General features: G+C 60.1%; 1 protein-coding gene across 1 annotated transcript in view; it reads right to left on the reverse strand.

The window, feature by feature from the left end:
- The window catches only part of ARHGAP23 (Rho GTPase activating protein 23), a 70,341-nt gene that overhangs the window by 28,092 nt on the left and 21,147 nt on the right, over positions 1 to 21,102 (reverse strand). Inside the window, exons 2-12 of the mRNA XM_024745965.1 lie at positions 17,366 to 17,527; positions 14,778 to 14,805; positions 13,411 to 13,506; positions 13,132 to 13,210; positions 12,914 to 12,968; positions 8,832 to 9,996; positions 7,036 to 7,191; positions 6,709 to 6,820; positions 6,498 to 6,555; positions 5,008 to 5,151; positions 1 to 76 (exon numbers count right to left, since the gene is read on the reverse strand). The exon at positions 1 to 76 is cut by the window's left edge and continues 212 nt beyond it. Of these exons, the coding sequence (XP_024601733.1) occupies positions 1 to 76; positions 5,008 to 5,151; positions 6,498 to 6,555; positions 6,709 to 6,820; positions 7,036 to 7,191; positions 8,832 to 9,996; positions 12,914 to 12,968; positions 13,132 to 13,210; positions 13,411 to 13,506; positions 14,778 to 14,805; positions 17,366 to 17,527 (2,131 nt within the window). The remainder of the gene's footprint in view (positions 77 to 5,007; positions 5,152 to 6,497; positions 6,556 to 6,708; positions 6,821 to 7,035; positions 7,192 to 8,831; positions 9,997 to 12,913; positions 12,969 to 13,131; positions 13,211 to 13,410; positions 13,507 to 14,777; positions 14,806 to 17,365; positions 17,528 to 21,102) is intronic.

The raw sequence follows: 21,102 nt of genomic DNA on the forward strand, positions 1-21,102 counted from the left end.
CCTTGCTCAGCGAGAGCGAGCGCGCCCGCAGCGCGGCGTACACCCGCTTCCACTGGCGCAGGCCGCCGCCCGCTTTCTGCAGGGAGACACGGGGAGAGGGGGAGAGAGGGGAGGGGGAGGGGGTGAGAAGCCAGGCCTGCCCTCCTCCCCGCCGCCAGAGCCCAAGGGGGCCCTAGGCGCTGCAGACAGTGGACAACAGTGGGGACCCCACCCCACTGGCCGCCGGGAGCCCTCTGCTCCACTCCCGCCGGCACCTGGGGCAGCCTCCTGCCCACAGTCCCCCAAGTCTCTCAGCCCCTCACCGGCCTGGACACCCGTACCCATCGTTCTCAGTCCCCGCAGAGGGTCCCCAGCCTTCTCTTTACCGCTCCTCTGCCGTTGGCAATGCCCCAGAGAAGCAGCAGGGGGCTCCAGAGGGCAATCGGGCCCCCCACCAAACATGACCCACCTTACATAAAATCCTCCTAAGCCATTCCTGGTCCACATACTGCTTCCCTCCCGGCAAAGCTAGTCAAACGTTGTCAACCACACTTGCTCTCCCCGCTTCTCTGCCTCTCACTCAAGACTCCACTCAGTATCCCCTTCCTGGGAAGCTGCTCGCCAGGTCACCCAGCCGCCATGTTGCCAAAGCCAGTGGCAGTGTCTGGGCACTTCTCAGCCCTTTGCTTAGCCTCTTGGTGGCATATGACCCAGCTAGCGGTCACTTCTTCCCCCTCCAAACTCTCTCTTGGCACCCAGGACCCTACGGTTCGTGGTTTTCCTCCTAACTCCGCTGGCTCCTTCTCTGGTCCCCTCCACCCAACATCCTCTACACCAGCGGTTCTCAACCAGGGCGAAGAGCCGCCAGGGGACATTTGTCTGAAGACATTTTCAGTTGTCGCACCTGGGGAAATGCTATGGCATCTAGTGGGTAGAGGCCAAGGATGCTGCTAAACATGTCGGATGCCCAGGACAGCCCCACAGCAAAGAATCATCTGGTCCAAAATGTCAACAGTGCTGAGGCTGACAGTCCCTGCCCTAAAGGAAGGGGAGCTCCAGAACTTTGTCCTGGGCCCTCCTCCTCCTGCATGCCTCCCGCATGATGCCATCCACACCCATGGCTTTAAATCCTGTCTGTCTGCTGATGGTGATGCCCAGATGTACCCCTGGCCCAGCATCTCCCCTGAGCCACACTCCGGTACCTCCAACTGTGTGCTCAGTGTCTCCATTTGCATGCCCCACGGGCACTACAGGTGCTGCTTGCTCACTATGGGGGCCCTTGATTTTCCCCATCAAACCTGTTCTCCACCCCCACCTCCATCTTTTCCAGCTCAGTAAATCCACCCAGTTGCCCAGAAACTTGGGAGCTGCCCTTGACGACTCCTCATTCTTCACCCCTGACATCCAACCCGTCAGGAAATCACAACTGTTCTGCTTCCAAAATACCACCTGTCTCCATCTTTCCTGCCACCACCTTGCCCACACCATCGACACCTCTTGCCTGGACCACTGCACAAACCAATCCCAGGCTCCACTCTCCTTCCTGCAACCTCTCCTCCACGCAGCAGCTGCAGTGACCATTTGAAAATGTAAACGAAGTCCTGTCTCTCCCCTGCTTAGTGCCCTCTCATGGCTTCCCATTGCCCTTGGAATCGAATCTAAGCTCTTCTGTGATCTGGTCCCTGCCTCTCCTAACCCATCCCTCTTTCTTTCTCACGATGTCGAGACACAGGGGGCTTTTCCAGTGAACAAGCCAAGCCTTTCCTTTCCCGGGGCCTCTGCACGTGCTATTCCTTCTGCCCAGAGCCCCTTCTCTTGCTTCTCCACGTGGCTGCTTCCTTCTCGCCCTTAAGGTCTGAGCTCAAGGTCATCAACATCACCTCCTCAGCGAGGCCGCCTCTAAGCATTTTTCCCCTAACGGCAGCTCCCGGCTTCCTCCCAACTTAAAGGCAATCACATCACCCTGTTCATATTCCCTGAGTGCCCACTGTAGTCTCAGGTTACTGGCTGTGGGTGGCTTTCTCCAGTACAGAGAAAGCTCCTGGCGCAGGGAGCTTGTCTGCCCTCTCACCTCCATACTCCTGGGCCTAGAGCCATGCTGGCACAGGGTAAGTGCTCATCAATATTTACTGAATAAATGAATTAATCGGCCTTGGAACACCCTGCAGGTGGGGGTTCCATCTCCCCCCTCAGATCAAGGGCTCCTTTCCTCTGGCTCATGGCCCACCTACGACTCCACACCCAGCCCAAGCGTCTATCTTCAGAGCAAACCAGATGAGGAGGCTTCATGGCTGGCAGGTGAACACAGCCACATCCGGCCATGAATCCTGCCCATCATCACATACCTGCTGGACCCAGGCGGGGACGTTCAGAGCAGGAGGCAGTAGGGCCCTCCAGGAGAAGTTTAGTGTCAGAGTGAGATGGTGACAAGGGTGCCCCTTTGAGACTGAACCAGCTAGGTGACCTTGGATAAGTCAGGCCCCCTCCCCTAGCATCAGAATGCCCTACTGGTAAAAACGAGAGGTGAGCCAGCTGGTCTCCAAGTTGCATCCAGCTCAAATGCTGGGTCTGTGGCTGCAGAGATGGGTCATACCCACCCACGCCCTCCTCCGCCTGACAGTCAGTGGTCGCCAAAAGAGACTGGGAGCTGGGGGCGGGGAGAGGCTGGACTTGCTGAAGCAGACAACATCTGGCTGGCGATCAGGACCCTGGACAGACCGAGAGACCAGATGGGAGTGGAAAGCCCCCTCCTTCAGAACCGGCCAGTGAGCAGGAAGGGGCCAGGTCCTCTCCCTGCCCAGGAGACACTGCGGCTGGGCTGCCAGAGGCCACCCAGAGCTGGGGGCAGGCTATGTGGCAGGCAGAAGTCAGCAGTTGTCACCAGGCCCTCCGAAGGGCTCAAGTCTCGGGCTGGAAGTCTTCGTCCACACCTGGCTCCTCCTCCTTGGTCTCCGTCCCCCACTTCCTCCCGAGGCCCGGCTGTCTCTTGCTTTCTCCCTCAGTGTTCCCGCGCCCATGGCTGTAGGTGCTTGTGTCCTCTCTGATGGACGAATGCCCTCCCCAGGTGGACCTCCCTCCCAATGCCACACCCTCAGAGCCTCTGTTGCCAGGACACCTCCGCAGAAGTGTGCGCCAGGGCCCTCGGACTCCATAGGCCCCAAAGGAACCTCTTGGCTTCCTCTCCCCAAACCTACCCCTCCGGTGCCCTGTGGCTCTGGGAAGGGTCCCACTACTCTCTGACCCCACAGCCCAAGCTGGGACCCCAGGAACCTCCTCCATCCTCCCTCACCTCCCAGCCCTCAGCCCGCCCAGGCTTTCCTTACCCCTGAATCTCTCTAAGGTGTCCCCTCCCCTTGGTCCCACTCCCCTCGCTCACCTGGACAGCAGCAGTGGCCTTGTCTCCTCCTGTCACAGATGCAACACTTACCTCCTGGGCTCACACCTCCCACACCCCACACTTAAATGCCTGCAAAGGCTCACCCTGAGCGATGCACCCGCGCCCAGGCGCCCAACACCCCACCCGGCTTCCATCTCTTGCCCTGGCTCCCAGCTGCCCAGCACCCCCTGCCACCCTTCTCCTAGCTGTGCAGGAGGGCTTCTCCCCTGTCAGACCACACCCCCACCTCCCTCCTTTGTGTGGACACCCTTCACAGCCTTCCAGACAACCCCTCCCACCCTGCTGAGGTCAGGGTCATACGCTACTATATGCCGCTCCCCTGAACTCCCCCATCACAGCAGTCAAGCACTGGCAACTGGTAAGCAACAAATGCTTTCTCTGCCCAGCAGGAACCCCAGCAGGGCAGGACTGGCCTGGCTCCCTCACCACTGAATCCCCGGAACCTCAACAGAGAACTGGAGCAGGGTAGGCTGTTCATCATTGTCTGCGGGCTGGACGAGGGCACACGTGAGTGCCGCTCCTGCCTGGACTACACTTCTCACTTCACCCTCACACTGGCCCTTGGAGTAGAACCACACTGTCCCCATCTTACAGATGAGAGAAGTGAGGCTCAGACGTTAAGGGGGTTGCCCGAAGCCTTATGCTTGATAAGTGGCTGGGCAGGAATTCCAAGGCTGTCTGACTTCAAAGCTTATGTTCTTTTCAGGTACAAGGCCCTCAGAAGGCAGGGTGGAAAATTCAAATAATAGCATTAAGCAGGATAGCTGCTCCCAGGCGCCAGGCACTGGGTGAGTTCTTTTTGCTTAGATCATCTCATTTAATCCTCAGCAAGGGTGTATGAGCTAGTGATTATCATTTGCTCCATTTACATACGAGGAAACTGGTAGGTGAGCCAAACAAGCTCCCCCAGCAGCTCGTGGCACAGTGAGGAGCCAGGCCCAGGCTCATGCTAACCACTCTGCTCCGCTCTGCCTGGGCCACTCGGGTGACAGCAGTCGGGCGGCCTCCTCCTCCCTCTTTTGCTGCCTGGAACCTGGGATTGTACTCCATGGACCAAGGGGCCCCGCCTTCTCCCCTTGGGATCCTGCTTATCTCCCGGCCTCAGGCCCAAGCCCCCTTCATCTCTCACCTGGATCTCTGTGGCGGCCCGAACTGGTCTCCTTGCCTCCCTCTGGCCCTCTCTTAATTCACTCCCCAGGAAGCCCAGTGGAAGAGGCCCCAGGGGCTTTTAGTTGCCCTTAGGATGAAGACTAGAACCTTTGCTGGCCTTGAAAAGGCTAACCTCTGCTTTCTTTTGGGGCTTCAGCTCCCCTAAAAGAATCACGCTGGCCTTGCTCTCTCATTTTCCATGAGCCCCAGTGGTCATTTTGGGGGTGATCTGATGGTTCTGTCAGAATTCCAAGCACAACTGGATGAGAGCCACCCCACAGCAAAGACCACCTCTTTGGTTAACTCTTTTTCATGAGTTCTTTAGGACCCCCAGGAAGTTCTTCCTAGCATCTAACCTCTACCCCTCAGGCTGCAGCCTCAGCTGGCTCTCCTTAGCTCCAGAGGGTGGGTGTAGGAAGAGCTGGGAGTTCTGCTGGAGCCAGCTTCCATCCACCTCCAGCTCATTCCTCCAGCCATCTTACCTTCCCCTTCTTGGTGAGGACCTGCTTATAATACAACCAGCCTTCTCTCCTGATGTCGCTGAAGGTTGCGTCCGAGAGGTCAGAGGTTGAGTGTCGCTTGGAAGGAGCGTCAGCATCTTCGGAAGTGCCCCAGCTATCCAAGGACTGCAGAGGGACGACAGAGGGCAATTTAGGGTGGCTCCCACAGTGCCAGCATCTCAGAAACCCCATGGACCATTTGCAGCCACAAGGGCCTGGCATCTGCCTGTGCTACGCTCTGCTGTGCTGTGTGGCCTCATGGGCCTTGCTTACCCTCTCTGACCCATCTGTGTTGAGGTCATGAGACATATGTGACGGGGAAGCCAGAAAGGAGGAAAGGCTATGAACTGCAGGCCACATGCCTCACCACGCTTACCTTTATAGACTTGAAGGAACTAAGGAAGCAGAGGAAGTGATTGTGTCCACAAGGAGTTAAACAGAGGAAGTGATAGTGTCAGCAGGACTCCAGCAGTAGAGGTGACAGGTCAAGGGATAGTTAAGTAAGCAGAGGACGTGATAAGGAATAAGCCAGGTGACATTTGAAATCAATATGCCTTTTCCAACCCATCCATAATCAAAAAGATTTAAGGTCATTTCAGAACTGATTCTGTGTCGGGACTTCCCTGGTGGTCCAGTGGTTAAGACTCTGCTCTCCCAACGCAGGGGGCCTGCGTTCGATCCCTGGTCAGGGCACTAGATCCCGCATGCTGCAACTAAAGATCCCGCACGAGGCAACGAAGACCCCGCGGGCCACAACTAAGGCTCGGCACAGCCAGGTCCTGAGGCTGGAAATTTCAGCCTCTCCATCACTCTCAACCCTGTGTGTCCCCCGCCTTTCCAGGGTGTCCCCTGTCCCCTGAAGACACCATGCAAATACTGACCCAGTGCCTCCACTGTGTAGGCACTGTTTTAGGTATGCAGAGGGGTCAAACAGTGAACAAGACGAATGAAATCCCTGCCCTCATGGAGCTTACATTCAAGCTGGGGAGACAGGCAAGAAAGGAGATGGACGCACAAATTGTGTAACATGAGAAGTGCTAGGAGAAGAGCGGAGTGGTGAGGGGAGGCATGAAATATCAGGCATCAAGGCTGAAATTTCACAGAAGGCCTAAAAAAATCTAAAGAAAGTGAAAAAGTGAGTCATGTGGCATGTGGGCCGTGGAAAGGGCCTTCTAGACGGGAGATGGGGGAGCGGCGGCTGGAAGGACAGTGCAAAGGCCTTGGGAAGGAAGGCTCACGGTGTCTTTAGGTGATGACTGAGCCCACAGAGAGGGTGGGTCACATGGCCGACACGAGGTGAGTGTGGGGACAGCCGAGGCCGGAAGGAGATGGGAGCCGGAGGGGCCCATTTCGGGTTGCAGGAGTCACAGGCCGGGTCCCTCTGCCAAGGCTGGACTCCACAGCTGAGGGGTGGGCCCCTGGGCCCCTCCCCAGACCTCCGACACCCTCACCCACACACACATGCCACTCACCCCATCAGTGAAGAAGCTTCGGAGCACACGCAGGCTGGGTACGCGGTTCGGCAGGCGCCTGGGGGGTGAGGACAGAGGATGAGGGCTGTGGGAGGCACAGCCAGGACCTCCCACAAGCCCCAAGGCTCAAAGGCCCTCCGGGGGGAAGCAGGCTGCCCCGGTGTGTAGACGACCCCAGGGCCAAGAGCCCCTCCATAGCCCCCAGCCTCACCGCAGAGCCCGGCCCTCATCCCGGAAGGTGTTGAGCCCGTCGTCGCAGGACTTGGAGCGTTCGGTGGTGATGGCCAGCAGGTAGGAGGAGCGCCGGCCGGCCTTGATGCTGCCTGTGAAGCCGCCCACAGGGGCCCAGGGTCAGCGGGGCAGCAGGCGGGGGCTTCCCCAGATCCCTCCTGTCCGGGCAGGGCCAAGAGGGGACTCTCCCCGTGGGTCCCCAGGAGGAGCAGAAGCCAGTCAGAAGAGGCCAGACATCAGGCAGCGGGCACCCCTGGGACCAGGCAGCAAGGGAGAGGGTGGGGCTGGGGGTGCAGGCAGCACTCACTGCAGTCCTGGGAGTAATGGCGGCCGAGGGCAAAGGTGAAGGTTGGGGAGGAGGGGCTGGTGCCCAGGACAGGGGCTGAGTTCATGGCGCTGGAGACCACAGCAGAAGCAGGGACGTGCTTGGCTTGGAGGTCAATGCTGGGGCTGGTGGGCTCATCTACGAGAGCGGAGGGAGCGGTGGGTGAAGCTATCAGAAGGCTGAACCTGTCTGTCCCCCCGGCCCCAGCCTCCCATCCGGGCCGGGACCACATCCCCAAGGCTCCAGAAGCCCTCCAGGGCCCTGCTGGCAGCATGCCCACTGCCGAGGGAGCTGACCCACCACGGGTCACCTCCCACTGTGGTCACAGAGGCTCAGCCTCTGCCTCCTCCATCACACTGAGGGCACCCAGGAGTGGGGTCGAGCCGTCTCTCTTAGTCCTGGCCGGGAGGCAGGCCTCTCTGAAGCCATGGCTGGTGTCTCCCCCATCAGACTGGGAGCTTCTTGAGGATAAGGACCATCTCCCCCATCAGCTGGGGGCTCCTTGAAGGTGGCTGCCACATCCCCCCTGCAAGACTGGAAGGACCCTGAAACTAAAGACTTTACCTCCCGCCCTCAGACTGGGAGCTTACTGAGACAGTAGGCTGCGTCTGCCCTGTTAGACTGAAGGCTGGCTGGGGGGGCCAGGGCTGTGCCTCCTCTCCTGGCCGGGGCTGCTTCTCTGCCACTCCCATGGCTGCCCTAGGGTGAGCTCACCACTCTCAGCCCCAGTTACCATCTCTGGGCTCCTGCACCCCAGTCTTCCTCCCAAGCCCCTAGACCCAGCCCGGTTCATTCTGCTCCCTCCATGAGCACCTCTTATTCAGCCGAAACCTCTTCCTGCCTAGCTCCCTCTCTTTCCCAATATGGAGGTGAAGCTCCACCCTCCCGTAAGGCCAGAAACCTGGGAATCACTGACTCCTCCACTTTCTTGCCTCTCCCTTACCCAACATCTATTCTAAAGGCAGCAAATTTTCAGCATTCCCTCTGCTCTCAGAATGAAATCCCAACTCCCCAGTGACTGACAAGGCCCCTCCAGACCTGTTCCGATGACCTGGAAGGGCATCCTACCTCTCACTTCGGGGTCTTTGCATATTCTAGTCTCTCTCCCTGAACATTCTTACCCTGACTAACTCCTTCAAGTCTTAGCCGAAATTTCCTTTTTCTCCAAGATTCTCTCCTTGGCCACCATGCCCCGGTCTATCCCTTCTCTGCCTCCTAGAGCTCCCTGTACTCCTATCACACACCCATTCAACTGGATCGTTCTTGTCTGATCATCTGTTCCCATGGTTGGATCACACACTCCAGGAGAGCACGGAGCCTAGCACAGTGCCTGACACAAATATGTGTTGGATGGATGGAGGGATGGAGGGTGGACAGAAAGAACAAAGGGTGAAAGGAACAAAGGAAGGATGGAAAAGAAAGAATGAAAGGATGGAAGGACAGGTGAAAGGAAGGAACAATGGAAGGAAAGAGGGAGGAGGAGGGAGGGAAGGAGAGAAGGAAGGGAGGGAGAAGGGAGGGGGAAGTAAAGGTGGATGGGAAGAAGGCTGGAAGGGTCAATGAATGGGAGGAAGGATGACGGGATGACGGAAGGGAGACAGAAGGATGGATGGAGGAATGCAAGAATGGACAGTTGGATGGACAGACGGATGGACACAGAAATGGGTTGATCCCATCAGCACCCAACCCAGAGTTTTGCCCATGATGGCAGGTGGGTAAAGTCCAACAGGGCACAGAAAACCAAGTCTCCCAAGACAGCCACCTGCACCGTCACTCACCGATGAAGGGAATGGAAGCCAGAGAGTCGTCAGTAGTGGCCAAAGGGGCCACCTTTCTGCCCAGGCGTTCCCCTCGCCCACTGGCCTCTGGCTCTGGGGACTCGTCACCAAACCCAAGGTTCATCTGTCTGGAAGGGGGCAGCTGGACCTTGCGGCCTGTTGGAGGCTTCTGCCTCAGGACCACTTCGTCACGGCGATCCTCGGCAGGAGGCTCCAAGGCTCTGGTGCTGGGTTCTGGTCGGACAACTCTTGGTGGTTCAGAGGCCTCCGGTGGGAATGGTGCAGGGGACTGGGCCAAGTTGAAGGTGGGCAGCCCCCCAAAGGGCGAGTCCCGGAAGGAGAGGGCATGCAGAAGTCCAGTCCGGCGCTGGAATGATGGGCTATAGCTCCGGTATCCGATATACCCAGCGTCATCCAGGCCCTGCAGGCCAGGCGGGGGTGGGGCCTGGGGCCCGGGCAGGTCCCTGGGTGGGCAGGCAGGGGTGCGGGCAGACGGACGCTGGGAAGCCCAGCCACAGCGCTCGAAGCGGGGTGACACCAGTGCCCCTGGCCCAAGCGCCTCGGCTGAGCGGGTGGCCCGGCTCAGGTAGTCGTCTGAGCGAGCGCGGTGCCAGCCCTCCTGGCCCAGCTGGCTCAAGGCACCCTGGGAGGTGGAGCAGGGCCACGGGCGGTGGGCAGTCACATCCTCCAGCCGGTCCTGGGAGGCACTGCGGGCCCGGGGGGGCATGGTGGGGCACCGTCTCTCCCCCGCCCTGCGGGGTACTTGGTTCGACAGCCAGTGTGACAAGGCCTGCTGGCACTCCAGTCTGCTGGGGGGCGCCCGGCTGCCAGGCTCCGGGAAGGCACGAAGCGTCCGGGGCTCCGAGGGGAGGCGGGGGAAGGCACCAGGGCTGGGGCGGGGCTGGCTCATCCCCAAGGAAGGGTTGTCCGGATGGGAGTGGGCAGTAGACGGGATGCGGGGCCCCGGGTCACTCCAGGCAGCAGGACTCCGGGGGTCACTGGGCAGTGCTGAGAGCGGCTCAGGCACCATAGTGGCCCAGGTAGAGACCCGGGCCGGCGGGGCGTAGGTCTTTCGGGGGTAGCAGATTGGGGGTGGCTCTGGGATGCTCCGGGCCTCTCCAGAATACGGCTTGTTCCCCTTCAGGTAGGCGTCCTGGGAGTAGGCCTGGCCAGGGACACAGAAGCAGGGAAGCAGGGCTGAACAGGAACATACACATACACAAACACACACACACACACACACACACTCTCTCTCTCTCTCTCTCTCTCTCACACACCCACTTGAGAAAGAGCCAGGATTTTTCTAAGACTTATGACAAGGACTGCCTTTAGCCACAAACATTCCAACATCTGTTTTCTGGGGTCCTCCCCCGATGCTGGCCTCAGCTGCCTCCCTGCTTTCTTACGTCCAATGGTGCCCACAGACCCTCGGGTGGAGCTGGGAAACCCTACCAGAGACCAGTCAAGGTGGCAGATGACAGGGGAGGAAGCGGCCTAAGGGGTGTGTCCAGGGTGGAGTGGGCTGGGGGTGGGCAGGGGCTGGGAGAGCCCAGCTGTCCCTCCATCCCCTGGACGGGAAGCTGAGGGCCTGGCCCCTGGGCCACTGGGCTGAGGAGGAACTTGCTTCTCTGGGCCAGGCTTGGGGGAGGGGCCAGACTGGCTAAGGGGCCTTGGGCCACCTTCTGGCACCCCAGGCCTGGAATTTGGCGCTGGGAGCTGAGGCTGACGCTGCATTGCTGAGGGGTGACAGGGCCGGGGGCCGGGGGCCGGCGGCCGGCGCCCAGGCCCAGCCAAAAAAGGAGGCGGCCCCCAGGGACAGCAGCCTTGTGGCCCTGGCCTAGCCTGGCCCATGATGGGCTGCCCGGGGGGCCTATCTCAGGGTGAAGTATCCAAGAGGGAGGGTGAAACCAAACACACATACACACACATCACAAGGAGACACAGGAAAATACACACCCAGAGACACACTCACACACACATAGAGAAACACAATGAGACATACACACAGACAAACAACTACACCTCCAGTCCCAGGCACACACATCATGTGATGAGGACGAGCTAAACCACACCCCTACTCAGTCAGCCCCCTTCGGACCCACACGCCGGTCGGCCAGCCGCCGGCCGGCCGGGAACACTCACGTACCTCTCCCTCCTGCCATCCTGCCGGCTCCCCGGACTCCCCACATCACGGCAGTGGCGGCAGCATCCCGGCCCGCCTCCACCCTCCCCTCGCCCCCCGCTAAACCCCACTGACCACTGTGCCGGCCCTGGCCTCCGTCCCCCCAGGCTGCCCTCCCCGCGGCTGCCCTCGGGCCCCCACCGGCTCTCTCGCTGGCGGGAGGAGGAGGGAGGGGAAGATGGGTGTGGAGGGGCCTCGCCGCGTCGGCGGTGGCGTCAGCGGCTGCCGCGGCCCCATTGGCCTCCAGCATTGGCTCCCAACCACAGGAATGCCTGGGCCCCACCCTCTGGCCAGCCAGAGAGAGGGGGGCCAGCAGAGGCCCCCAGATGCTGACATCTGGGTCTGCCTGCCCGCCCGAGCCTGGGCAGCAGAGCTCAAGGCTGCTGTCCCACCCTGCCCCCCTCCGGCTGGAGAGAGCAACGCCCCAGGTCCCGCCCTGTCACACCCCATCCCCCCCAGCACACCGCCTGAGGGCGTACGGGCAGGGCCCTGGAGACCAGGGGAGAGCAGCCCACCCCTCTGGGCCCCCAATCCCCCTCCCCAGGAAGGGCAAGGGGACAATCGAGGTCACGGGCTGGAGGTTCCCGAGGGGCACGGGGCCAAGCATGGCATTGTGATTACGGTGACTGTGAGAGCACATTCAGGGCAGAAGCCAGCACTACGGCTCCCAGGACTTCCCAGGCTTGGCCCTAGGCCGTCTGGGGCGGGGGGCAGTGACCTCGGGGGCAAGCAAGTTGGCATCTGGCTGGCACCCAAGAGACCAGGAAACTGGACACTGGGCAGAGAGGATTGCTCTGGACTTGGGGTCAGAGCTGGGGGCGAGACAGAGAGAGACAGCACGTGTGTGTGAGTGTGCGTGTGTGATGTGCACGGAGCGCGTGGCATAAGCGCGTACACGTGTGAGGGCGGGGTCCGCCGCGCGCAGCGTCTGTGGTGCCTGCTCTGTGAGCGGTGGGTGAACGCCGAGTGCTAGCTGTGAAGGGAAGGGCATTTGCACTCGCATTGTGACTGTGGAAGTCCGGGTTGCTGTGACACCCGTGAGCGCACGCGCCTGTGCTGGGATGGAGCAGGCTGCGCCACGCCTGTGGGCATACGTGTTGTGACGACAGCAGACATCTGTGACGTCGTAAGTGTCCGTGCTGTGGGGAGGAGAAGTCCGGGTGTGTGTGGTGGGACACACTGCGGTGTTGTGCTGTGCGGATCTGAGATGCTGAGGAGTGTGCGGTGCGCTGTGACGTTTGTGGTCGTGGGTGTGGGGTAGTGGGTGCCTGTGTGTAGCACTGAGGGGTGGTATGTATCGTGGTAAGTGCCTGGTATGGTGTGTCTGGCAGGTGGTGTGCGTTATCACATACTGCAGTGTACGGTGTGCTAGTTGAAGGGTGGGCTGTGTGCGGCTGTGTATCTAGTGTTCTCTGCTTATGTATTGGGTGGTCCATGGTATGCAGTGTGAATGGGAGCACACGAAAGTGGGGTACTGTGTGTGTGCCTGTGTGTGTATGTGTGTGTGTGTGTGTGTGTGGACACATCTATAGGAGACACGCTCACTCGAGGCCAGGCAGGGAGTGGTGTAGGGAACAGGTGTCTCACGGGAGCCACAGGAACGTGCCAGTCTGGCAGGGCCCACTGGGCCACGCTCCTTCCGGACACCCTGGCAGGAATCCTGCCGGCCAAGGCCAGTGCCTCCCCCTCCCCCAGCACAGCCCCGATTGAAGCAACCAGCAGCCCCAGCCCGGGGACGGGCCTGGCATCCCCAGTTGGGCAATGCCGGGCTGGTGCTGCCCCCACACTCACTCCTCCGCCTCCCAGAGGGCCCGATGCAGGAGGGAGGCCCAAGGAGAAGGGCTGCATCCTGCCCCCAGCACCCAGGGTCCTCCACCTCAGACAGCAGGGCAGGACTCACCAGCTGGAGGATGTCCTCGTCCTTGGGCATGATGGAGAGCTCCAGGGTATCATCGCTACAGAGACAGGGCAGGGGGTCAGGCCAGGCTGAGGCAACAGGGTCTGGGAGAACAGGGATCCTGGTCGCCAGGGCACCACCAGGGCCAAGGGGGTGGGGTGAGTAGGGACTTGTGAGTGGGCTGGGGGCTCTCGTGGGAGAAGGGAGGCAGGGGCGCTCACCTATTCTGGATCAGAGCTATGACCTGGGAGTAGGTCTTCCCGATGACGCTCTCCCCATTCACCTTCACCAGCCGGTCTCCTGGGGACCAGGGACAGGGCCACAGGTGAGCAGGCCAAAGGGTGTCAATGGCCCTACCTGAGAACCCCTGTACCATGTATGGATGACAGTGGGGGACAGGAGCCTCCCCAACACCTGGATCCCGAAATTCCATCCTAACCAGAGGGTAGGGAGAAGAGACCCAGAGCTGTGCGATAAGCCATGTAACTGGGACAGCTCACCTGTTCGAAGCCCCGCCCTATGGGCAGGGCCATCATCCTTCACATTCTTGACAAAGATGGTGTCCATGGGCTCCAGGCGGTGCCGGGGGGAGGGTCCTGGTGAGCATCAGCCAGGTTAGCTGGGGGTGGCTGCTGAAGGTCACACCCATGCACAGCTACACACACAGCGGACACACACTCAGTGATCACACTCACACGGACACAAACACAGACCCACACATCCACAGGGACACGGATGCACAGGATCAGACAAGACAACACACTGCTGGGAAAACGAAAACACACGGAGTCACTCCTTAAATGGCTCCTGCGTCCCAGCACTGTGCTAGAAAGTAGACTACAGAGGATGGACAGACCTGGCCCTTGCCCTTCCCGAGCTCACAGTCTAGAGTGGCAGACAGACAGACACGCACACGCGCGCACACACACACAAGTCACAAGACAAAGGAAGGGTGCCATGAAAGTCCTGAAGATACACAGCAGGGAGGAAAACCCACACACACACAGAGTGTCCACACCCAGACCCAAGGAGAGCCAAGCAAGACCCTGAGGCTCACAGAGACCCAGCACCTGCACCTCCCACCCCACTCCCTCCCCCAGGGTCAGGGGACTCCAAGCAGAGCCCTAAGGATCCCGGGACTGGCACTCGGCCCTTCATGACATCACGTTACACCCCAGCAATACTCCTCTGCTGCTAACTGCTAACTGTCTCCACCAGAGAAACGGGCCTGCTCTAGGTCAGCTGGTTCCTCCAATGGGGATTCGGGAAGAGAGTGGCCCCACGGCTGCCCAGCAAAGGCCCAAGTGGCAGAGAAGGAAGTCTGCCTGTTCAAGGGGTTCTGTGTTGAATACCCCGGGAAGCCTGGGTTCCAGTAAGGAGCCGTTTGGGAGAGCAAGGGTGACAGCCAGGGGAGTTAGGCTCACATCTGAAAAGAGAAAGACCTCAGGGCCCCCGTTATGCCCCGAGAACCCCAGTGTCTCTATCCCCAAAGATAGCCCTTGATCAGCGGTGCACTACCTCCCGCCCCGAGGGTCCTGCAGGCCCTGCCTCTGCCTCCATCTAGGCTGGGAGTAACTCCAGGGCAGGGGCCAGGGCTTAGAAACCTATCTGCTCCCCAGAACGCCACCCCCAGCGCGCAATGGACAGGCCCAGAGGAAGACAACTGCGAGAAAAGAAAGGGAGGACAAAGAGAGTGAGCAGAGGTTTCGAGCGGACACACAGGGAAGAGCCAAGGCAGGGGCATCAGGCAAGGGTGGGGGGCGCAGCAGAATCCAGGCTGGCCTGGGGGAGAGGCAGAGACACCAGCGGGAGGACCAGTCCCAGCTCAGCCCCAGCCCCTGGAGCCCAGCCCCCTGCCACTCCTCACCTCCTCCTCGGCCTCCATTCTCTTCCTCCTGCAGGGAACAGAGGTGGGTGTGGGCCCTCGGCAGCACAGGGGGAGGCCCAGCTCCACCTGGGAGGGCCCCTTCAAGCTCCCCCACCCAGCTGCCTCCCCTCTTATCATCTTTCAACTAGCCCAGCAGCCAGAGGGGGTGGGAGGGGTGTCCACAGGGAGGTCAAGTCCCAGGCAGCGTCCCCGGGTAACAGGAGCCCTCTCTCACGCCTGCCGATCCTTCTGCACCAGCATCTCAGCCGTCCGAAAGGCCCCAATCCAATGGGGGACCCACGACCCCTTCCCTTGGGGAGCTCGAAGCCCAATGGGGGAGGGGCCAAACACACTCACACACAGACAGGACCCAGGCAGACACAGATAAGCAGGCATGACAAGTGCAAACAGTGGCTATCAGCTCTTAGAGCATGGGGAGGGAAGGCCTGATTAGAGCCCCTGTGGGAGGGGGTTCTAAGGCAAGTTTGAGGCCGGCTGGGAGAAGGCATTCTGGGCGAGGTGAGTGGAGGGTGCTGGCACTTGGTGGCAGAAACAGGACTGGATCAACTGAGCTGAAGCAGAAGGAGTGTCAACACCAGCAAGTGACAGGAGCCAGACTAAAGCTTTCAGCTTTGAAAGGAGAGAAAGAGGGAGCCAGTGAAGGTTCTTGAGTGGGAGAGAGCAGATGTGAAAATACTTCTGGCGTCTAGGTGCAGGGCTAAGAAATGGAGTCGAGGAGACCCACTAGGGAGGCCTCTGGGGTCATCCTGGTGAGTGAGGGGGCGGGGCAGGGCACTGCATCTGGGGAGGAATCAGGAACAAGGGCAGGAGGAAGTGAGAGAGACAGGACAGGCCAGCAGGGTGTGGCATGTTCGAGTTGGACAGGACCTTTGGGGTCATCTTGTCTAATCCTCTGTACAGATCATCCATTCCACAGATGACAGGGTGTGACTTGTCCAAGGCCACTCAGAGACAACAGAGGAGCCAGTGCCGGAACCCAGGACTCCTAGGCATCCCAGCCAGGACAGGAAGGCTGCTGGGCTCTGCTGGAGAGCAGTCCCTCTGGCCCTGCCCTCCCGTGCGGGAAGTGTGCCCGCTGATGTGAGCTGCCAGCACAGTGAGTGGGTCGCAGAGGCAGGTGGGTGCATTGAGATGGGTGAGCTCCCTGTGGGCTCCCAGTCCTGGGCATGCTCTGGAAAGGGATGGAGCCCGTCCCTGGCTTGCCCTGCCCCAGGGTCTTCCAGCCCCCCATGTGAGCGAGGTCTCTCTGAGACAGGTCCACCACCCAGTCTAGACCACTCAGGCTGTGTCTGCAGGGTCACCCTCAGCAGGGCTCCCTGAGAGAAGGTGGAAGGGCCAGGAAGGAGGGACATTCTGGAGAAGGAGGGCTAGAAGGACTGGAGGGAGGTTCCAGGGAATTGGGAGGCTGGTGTCCTTGGGCATAAGGGGTGAGGCAGGGCCCCTCCCACACACCATCAGCCCCCACTTACAGCCAGTGCGAAGAGTTTATGCAGGGGCCCCAGACTCAGAGACAGGTGTGAGAGCTGCACAGCAACATGTACACACGAAGCGTATACACAGACACGTGTCTAGATATACACGCATGCACGTACATGACTAGCATACCATGCACGCACGTGTGCATACAAAGAGACACGTGCAGGCACACAGACACAGGCAGAGAAATCCAATGCCTTGGTTCTCTGGCAGGTGGGACTAAGCTCCCCAAGGGAGAGTCCCCCAACAGCTGTGCAGGCCGGTCCCAGCTCTGGGGGAGGGGAGAAACAGGTTCACGGACTCCAGAATAAATCTTTCTCCCCTCCTGCTGGGAGAGAGGTGGGGGAAGGGAGCTGGCCCCTCCTTGGGAGCCCTAGTTCCTGCCTAGGCCCCCCTCATGTCTTCCTGTCACGGACCCCCACCCCCAGCCCACACCGTGGCTTAGGGTGAGTAGCCCTGGTTCCTGGACTCAGAACTTGACGTTCATATTAGGGTTGGAAGGGCCCTCAGGGGTCAAATAGATCAATGCCCTCAGGAGATGGCAGGAGAAATGCTGCCCAGAGAGGGTGAGACCACCCAAGATTCACAGTGAGTTAGGAGTTGTACCAGGACTGGAACCCAGGTCTCCAGCCCAGCCCAGGGCTCTTTCCAGGCCCAAATCTGAGGCCAGCATGGGCCTGGGGCGCTCTGGGAGGGGTCCCGGAGGACAGACTCCCGGAGAGCTCAGGCTAGGTAGAGGCAACTAACCCAGCTCAGAAGTGGCCAGTGGACAAGGGGTCCCCGGAAGCCCATCTCTCTGAGAAGCTGTTCACCTCCCAGAGGCTGAGAGTCGGGGGGGGGGGGCATCCCGGCTCCCCCACCTCTAGCTCCTTGCCCCAAGCCAGCCACAGCCCCTTCTCCTGAGAAGACTGAGCCCAGAGCGGGAGGGGGCTTGTCTACGATCACCCCACACAAATGACCCAGCCAGGGCTGCCCCTGCCTCTCAGTGACCCTCCTGTCCAGGCCACAGAAGCACCGGAGAGGGGACAGCACAAAGGAATCCCCCCTGAAAGCTCCCTCAGGCCAGGCCGGCAGGGGCACAGGACGTGTACCTTCAGGCTACAGTGTACAGCGGACTCAGGCGGGTACACGATGAAGTGGCGCAGGGTGAAGCCAAAGCCGTCCTGGAGGCTTTTGTGCAGCCGCAGTGTCCTCGGGCCCTGCCAGGGGAGGGGGCGCCCGGGAAAGCACCCATCTCTTGGGCCCAGTGGCAGCTGTGGGAGCACAGGGAGCCAGGGTGAGACGCCAGTCTGCACACTGCCTCCTGCAGCCCAGAGGACCTGGGGGGCTGCCAGGTGCACAGACCCTCTTGTGCCCTGACTGACCCCCTGCTCTCCCCTTCCTCCTTCCCTTCCCCCCTCATCAGCCCAACAGCTTCTTCCTTCTTTCTTTCCTCAATCCCCTCACAACACCTTTGTGAGCAGGGTAATAAGAGTGCAGCGAGCCACGTGTCCATTCAATTCAGTTCGGCCAACGTTCACTGACTCTGGACACACAGCCTTCCTGCCTGGGAAGCGTCTGCCGCTGTCTGAGCTCATTCCCGCCTGCTGCCCCATCTCACACATGCACACACGCACACCTATGCAGACACAGACCCATCCATACACACTCACGCAGACAGGACACATCACAAACACCCAGACAAGCACACTCAGGTGCAAAGGTGCACAGACACGCTCACTCAGGTAGACACACGCACACAGCACACACGGGTGCAGAGAGACTGACACACACGTGCATCCTTCAGGAGCAGCAGCAGGAACGGGTGGGGGACGATGAACCACAAGGGAGTGGACTGGACATCAGCGAGTCCACTGAAGGGACTGAGGCTCGGAGCCCAGCCCAGAGGCCTGGCTGGTTCACCGGAACTGAGTGGAGAACCAGGGGCCGGGGGGCGGGGAGACACCCCGCTGCCCTCTGGCCGCCGCACCGGAATACTTGGGACTCCCCAAGATGACAGGGCAGAGGGTGTCTGAAGACAAGGGTTTGGGGGCACACGGGTCTGTTTCTGAGGCAAGAGGGAGAAGAGGAGGATGGTGCCTGAGAGGGGGCTCCCTTCAAGTGCCCTGCTCGGACACAGAGAGGGAAAGTGGGTGACAGGAGGGTGTCAGAGAGATGGGTACACAGGGAGGCAGACGGCAGACTGGAGGACATGGGAGCCACGGACAGGCTGCCTAGTGAAAAGCCAGGAGGGCTCCCTCGGGGGCTCTTTAACCCCTGATCTCGGGCAGCCTAACCTACCTGGTGCCCCTAACCCAAACCCCTCAAAGGGCAAGAAGCCCCTCCCCCACCCTCAACAGTCCTCACCCCCTCATTCCTCCTTGGCACCAGGCAGGAGCCTTCAGCTGCGGGAAGACAGGTGCGGCTGGGTGCAGAGGGAAGAAGCCCATCGGTTTCGGGATGAGGGGCTCCCACTTCACTACGAAGTTCCCCTGGCTTCCCCAGCTCGAATCCGCCACTCAAATGTACTGGTACTGAGAAGTCCCTGCATCCACCCTCCTGCTCACACATCCGGCAGAAAGAGCAGGTCTTGTGCCCAGCCCTAAGCTAGGGATTTCTGCGTGGGGTGGGAGGCTGGGCTGCATGGGGCGGGAGGTTTGGGGAGGGGATATCCTCAAATCTCAGTAGATTAAAGAAAAACGTAGCAGAGGCAATAGGCTTACTTGGTACGGTCCCAGAGGACACAGCCAGGTGGAAGATACGAGGAGGCCGAGTGAAGCTCTGGGCCAGGGAGACCACTCTATAATCCCATACTTCTGCAAAGCTACCCGGATGAGGCTGTGAGTTCTCTGTCCTCACAAGGGTCCAAGCAAAAGCTGGACAACCCCCATCCAGGAGGCCTTAGGAGGACTTAGCTGGGATTCTGGCATCGGGCAGGAGGCCGAGTGATGGCCCCTCAGCTCCTTCCACTTGTGGCTATAGTCTGGACTCTCCCACTGAGCCCCACACCCCCATGGAGGTCTGAGGAGCCCCAGAGGAGAAAATTCTCTGGGAATTCTGCTGAGGTCTGAATTCCCCTGGATTTCCTATCTCTACAGACCTGGCAAGGAACTGATCAGGGAGGGAAGAGGGCCTCAGGGGACCCTCCACTGCTCCCTCCTACCAAAACCCCTGCTCTTCCCCAGTGTGGGGTGCCTCCCCTGCATGCCCTCCACCCGGGCTCTGGGCTGAGGCTGTTCACAGGGCCTATTGTTTTGCTGGTGTCCTGGATTAAGGTTTAAGCCACCAGCTGCCCCAGTGATGAGAAGTGGCTGGGACAGGTCCCCGCACGTCCCCCACCTTTCCCCCAGCACACATCCTGACTGGAGCTGCCAGCTGCCTGGGGGTGCCACTCCCGGGGGCGGTTGGGGCGGTTGGAGGAGGGGCCTGTAATCCAGGGCAGTGGGCATGCCTTTCTCTCTCAGGTCCTCTCCTCACCCAGGCACCACTGGTGCCCCCTCCCTAAGCTCTACCTCTTCCTTTCCTCTATTCCTTCCTTTCACTGCTCCTTCCCCCATCCCTGCCAACGAGGTTCCTGAGAATGTCAGTGTGGTAATCCCCCACCACAGCTACCACACCCCTGCCTGAAGAGGAGACACTGAGGCCCCCATCAGTGGCCAGATTTCGCCGCTCTCCTGTGGGAAGCTCTTCCTTAGTTTTAACCTCAGTCCTTCATTCTGTTATACATGCATGTTTCCTCTCCTCTCCTCCCCTCCAATCTGGGACAATACTGGGTCTTGCTCTCGTCTTGAAGGGGAGGGAGGTGACAGAGGCAGAAACAGAGAAGGGAGCAGCAATGGAAGGTGATTAGATTAGGAAGAGGTACAGTTCACACACATCCCCAACTCTGCTGTCTGAGGTAGGCACAGAGACAAGGGGAAGGAGAGCGAGAGGCTCAGAAGACATAGGGAAATCACTGATTAATGCTCCCAGGCCCAGATCTATTTCCAAACACTCCCACTCTCATGTCAGGAAAGAAAGAGACATCTAGAAATACAACTGATGGTGGGAGAAGGGCAGGTGACCCCAGGGCCACAAATTAGACAGAACTGGACTCGTGGTGGGTTGGCAACACCAGGAACTAGAACCCAGGAGTCCTGCTCCTCCCCTCCCCCAGAAGCATAAAGAGGTCACTGCAGGGAGTGCAGCTTTCATGCTGGGCATGGCGCCCACTGTGACTCACGCCCTACCAGCTTGGTCGATCCCAGACATCAGAAACGCTGTCCCCACCCCCCTCTCCAGCCCTGTCAGTCCTCACCCTGAGATCACTCATTACCTGCTGGGGCCCATTCTGCCACCTCAGTCTCCTTGGCTCGCTTGAAAACCCTTGTGTGTCTCTGCACCCAGGTCCCCTACCAGGGAGACGGCAGAGTGGTGCCCCTCCTGCTTCATTAGGGTACCCCTGCATGGTTCTGACTCAGGGTCACTGCCAGCCCAAACTCTGCAGGATTCCATGTCCTGGCATCTCTTCAGACAACCCTGGTCCCTTCCATCCTTCCACCACCTATAAACCAAGAGGCTTGAGCCCACTGGAGGCCACCAGCAGACTGAGGGTTGTAATCCGGCACCCCTGGAAAAGCTCTCAGCCATGAGCCTGCCGCCCTCACCTACATCTCTCCAGCTTCTCACTCACTCTCCACTCCGAAGGGGATCGGTCCCCAAGCGCAGGGCGCACACAGCTCAAGGAACGCAGGGAGTTGGTGGCCCGGTCCCACCCACCGGGGCGAGGCCTGCCCGGACCCCTGCCCCTGCCTCCGACCCCGCTGGCCCCCGAGGCGCTCACCCTGGCCGGGCGCTGCCCGGGGGGGCG

The sequence above is a fragment of the Neophocaena asiaeorientalis genome, unplaced genomic scaffold (genome assembly GCF_003031525.2).
Source record: "Neophocaena asiaeorientalis asiaeorientalis breed wild unplaced genomic scaffold, Neophocaena_asiaeorientalis_V1.1 scaffold1, whole genome shotgun sequence".
NCBI lineage: Eukaryota > Metazoa > Chordata > Mammalia > Artiodactyla > Phocoenidae > Neophocaena > Neophocaena asiaeorientalis.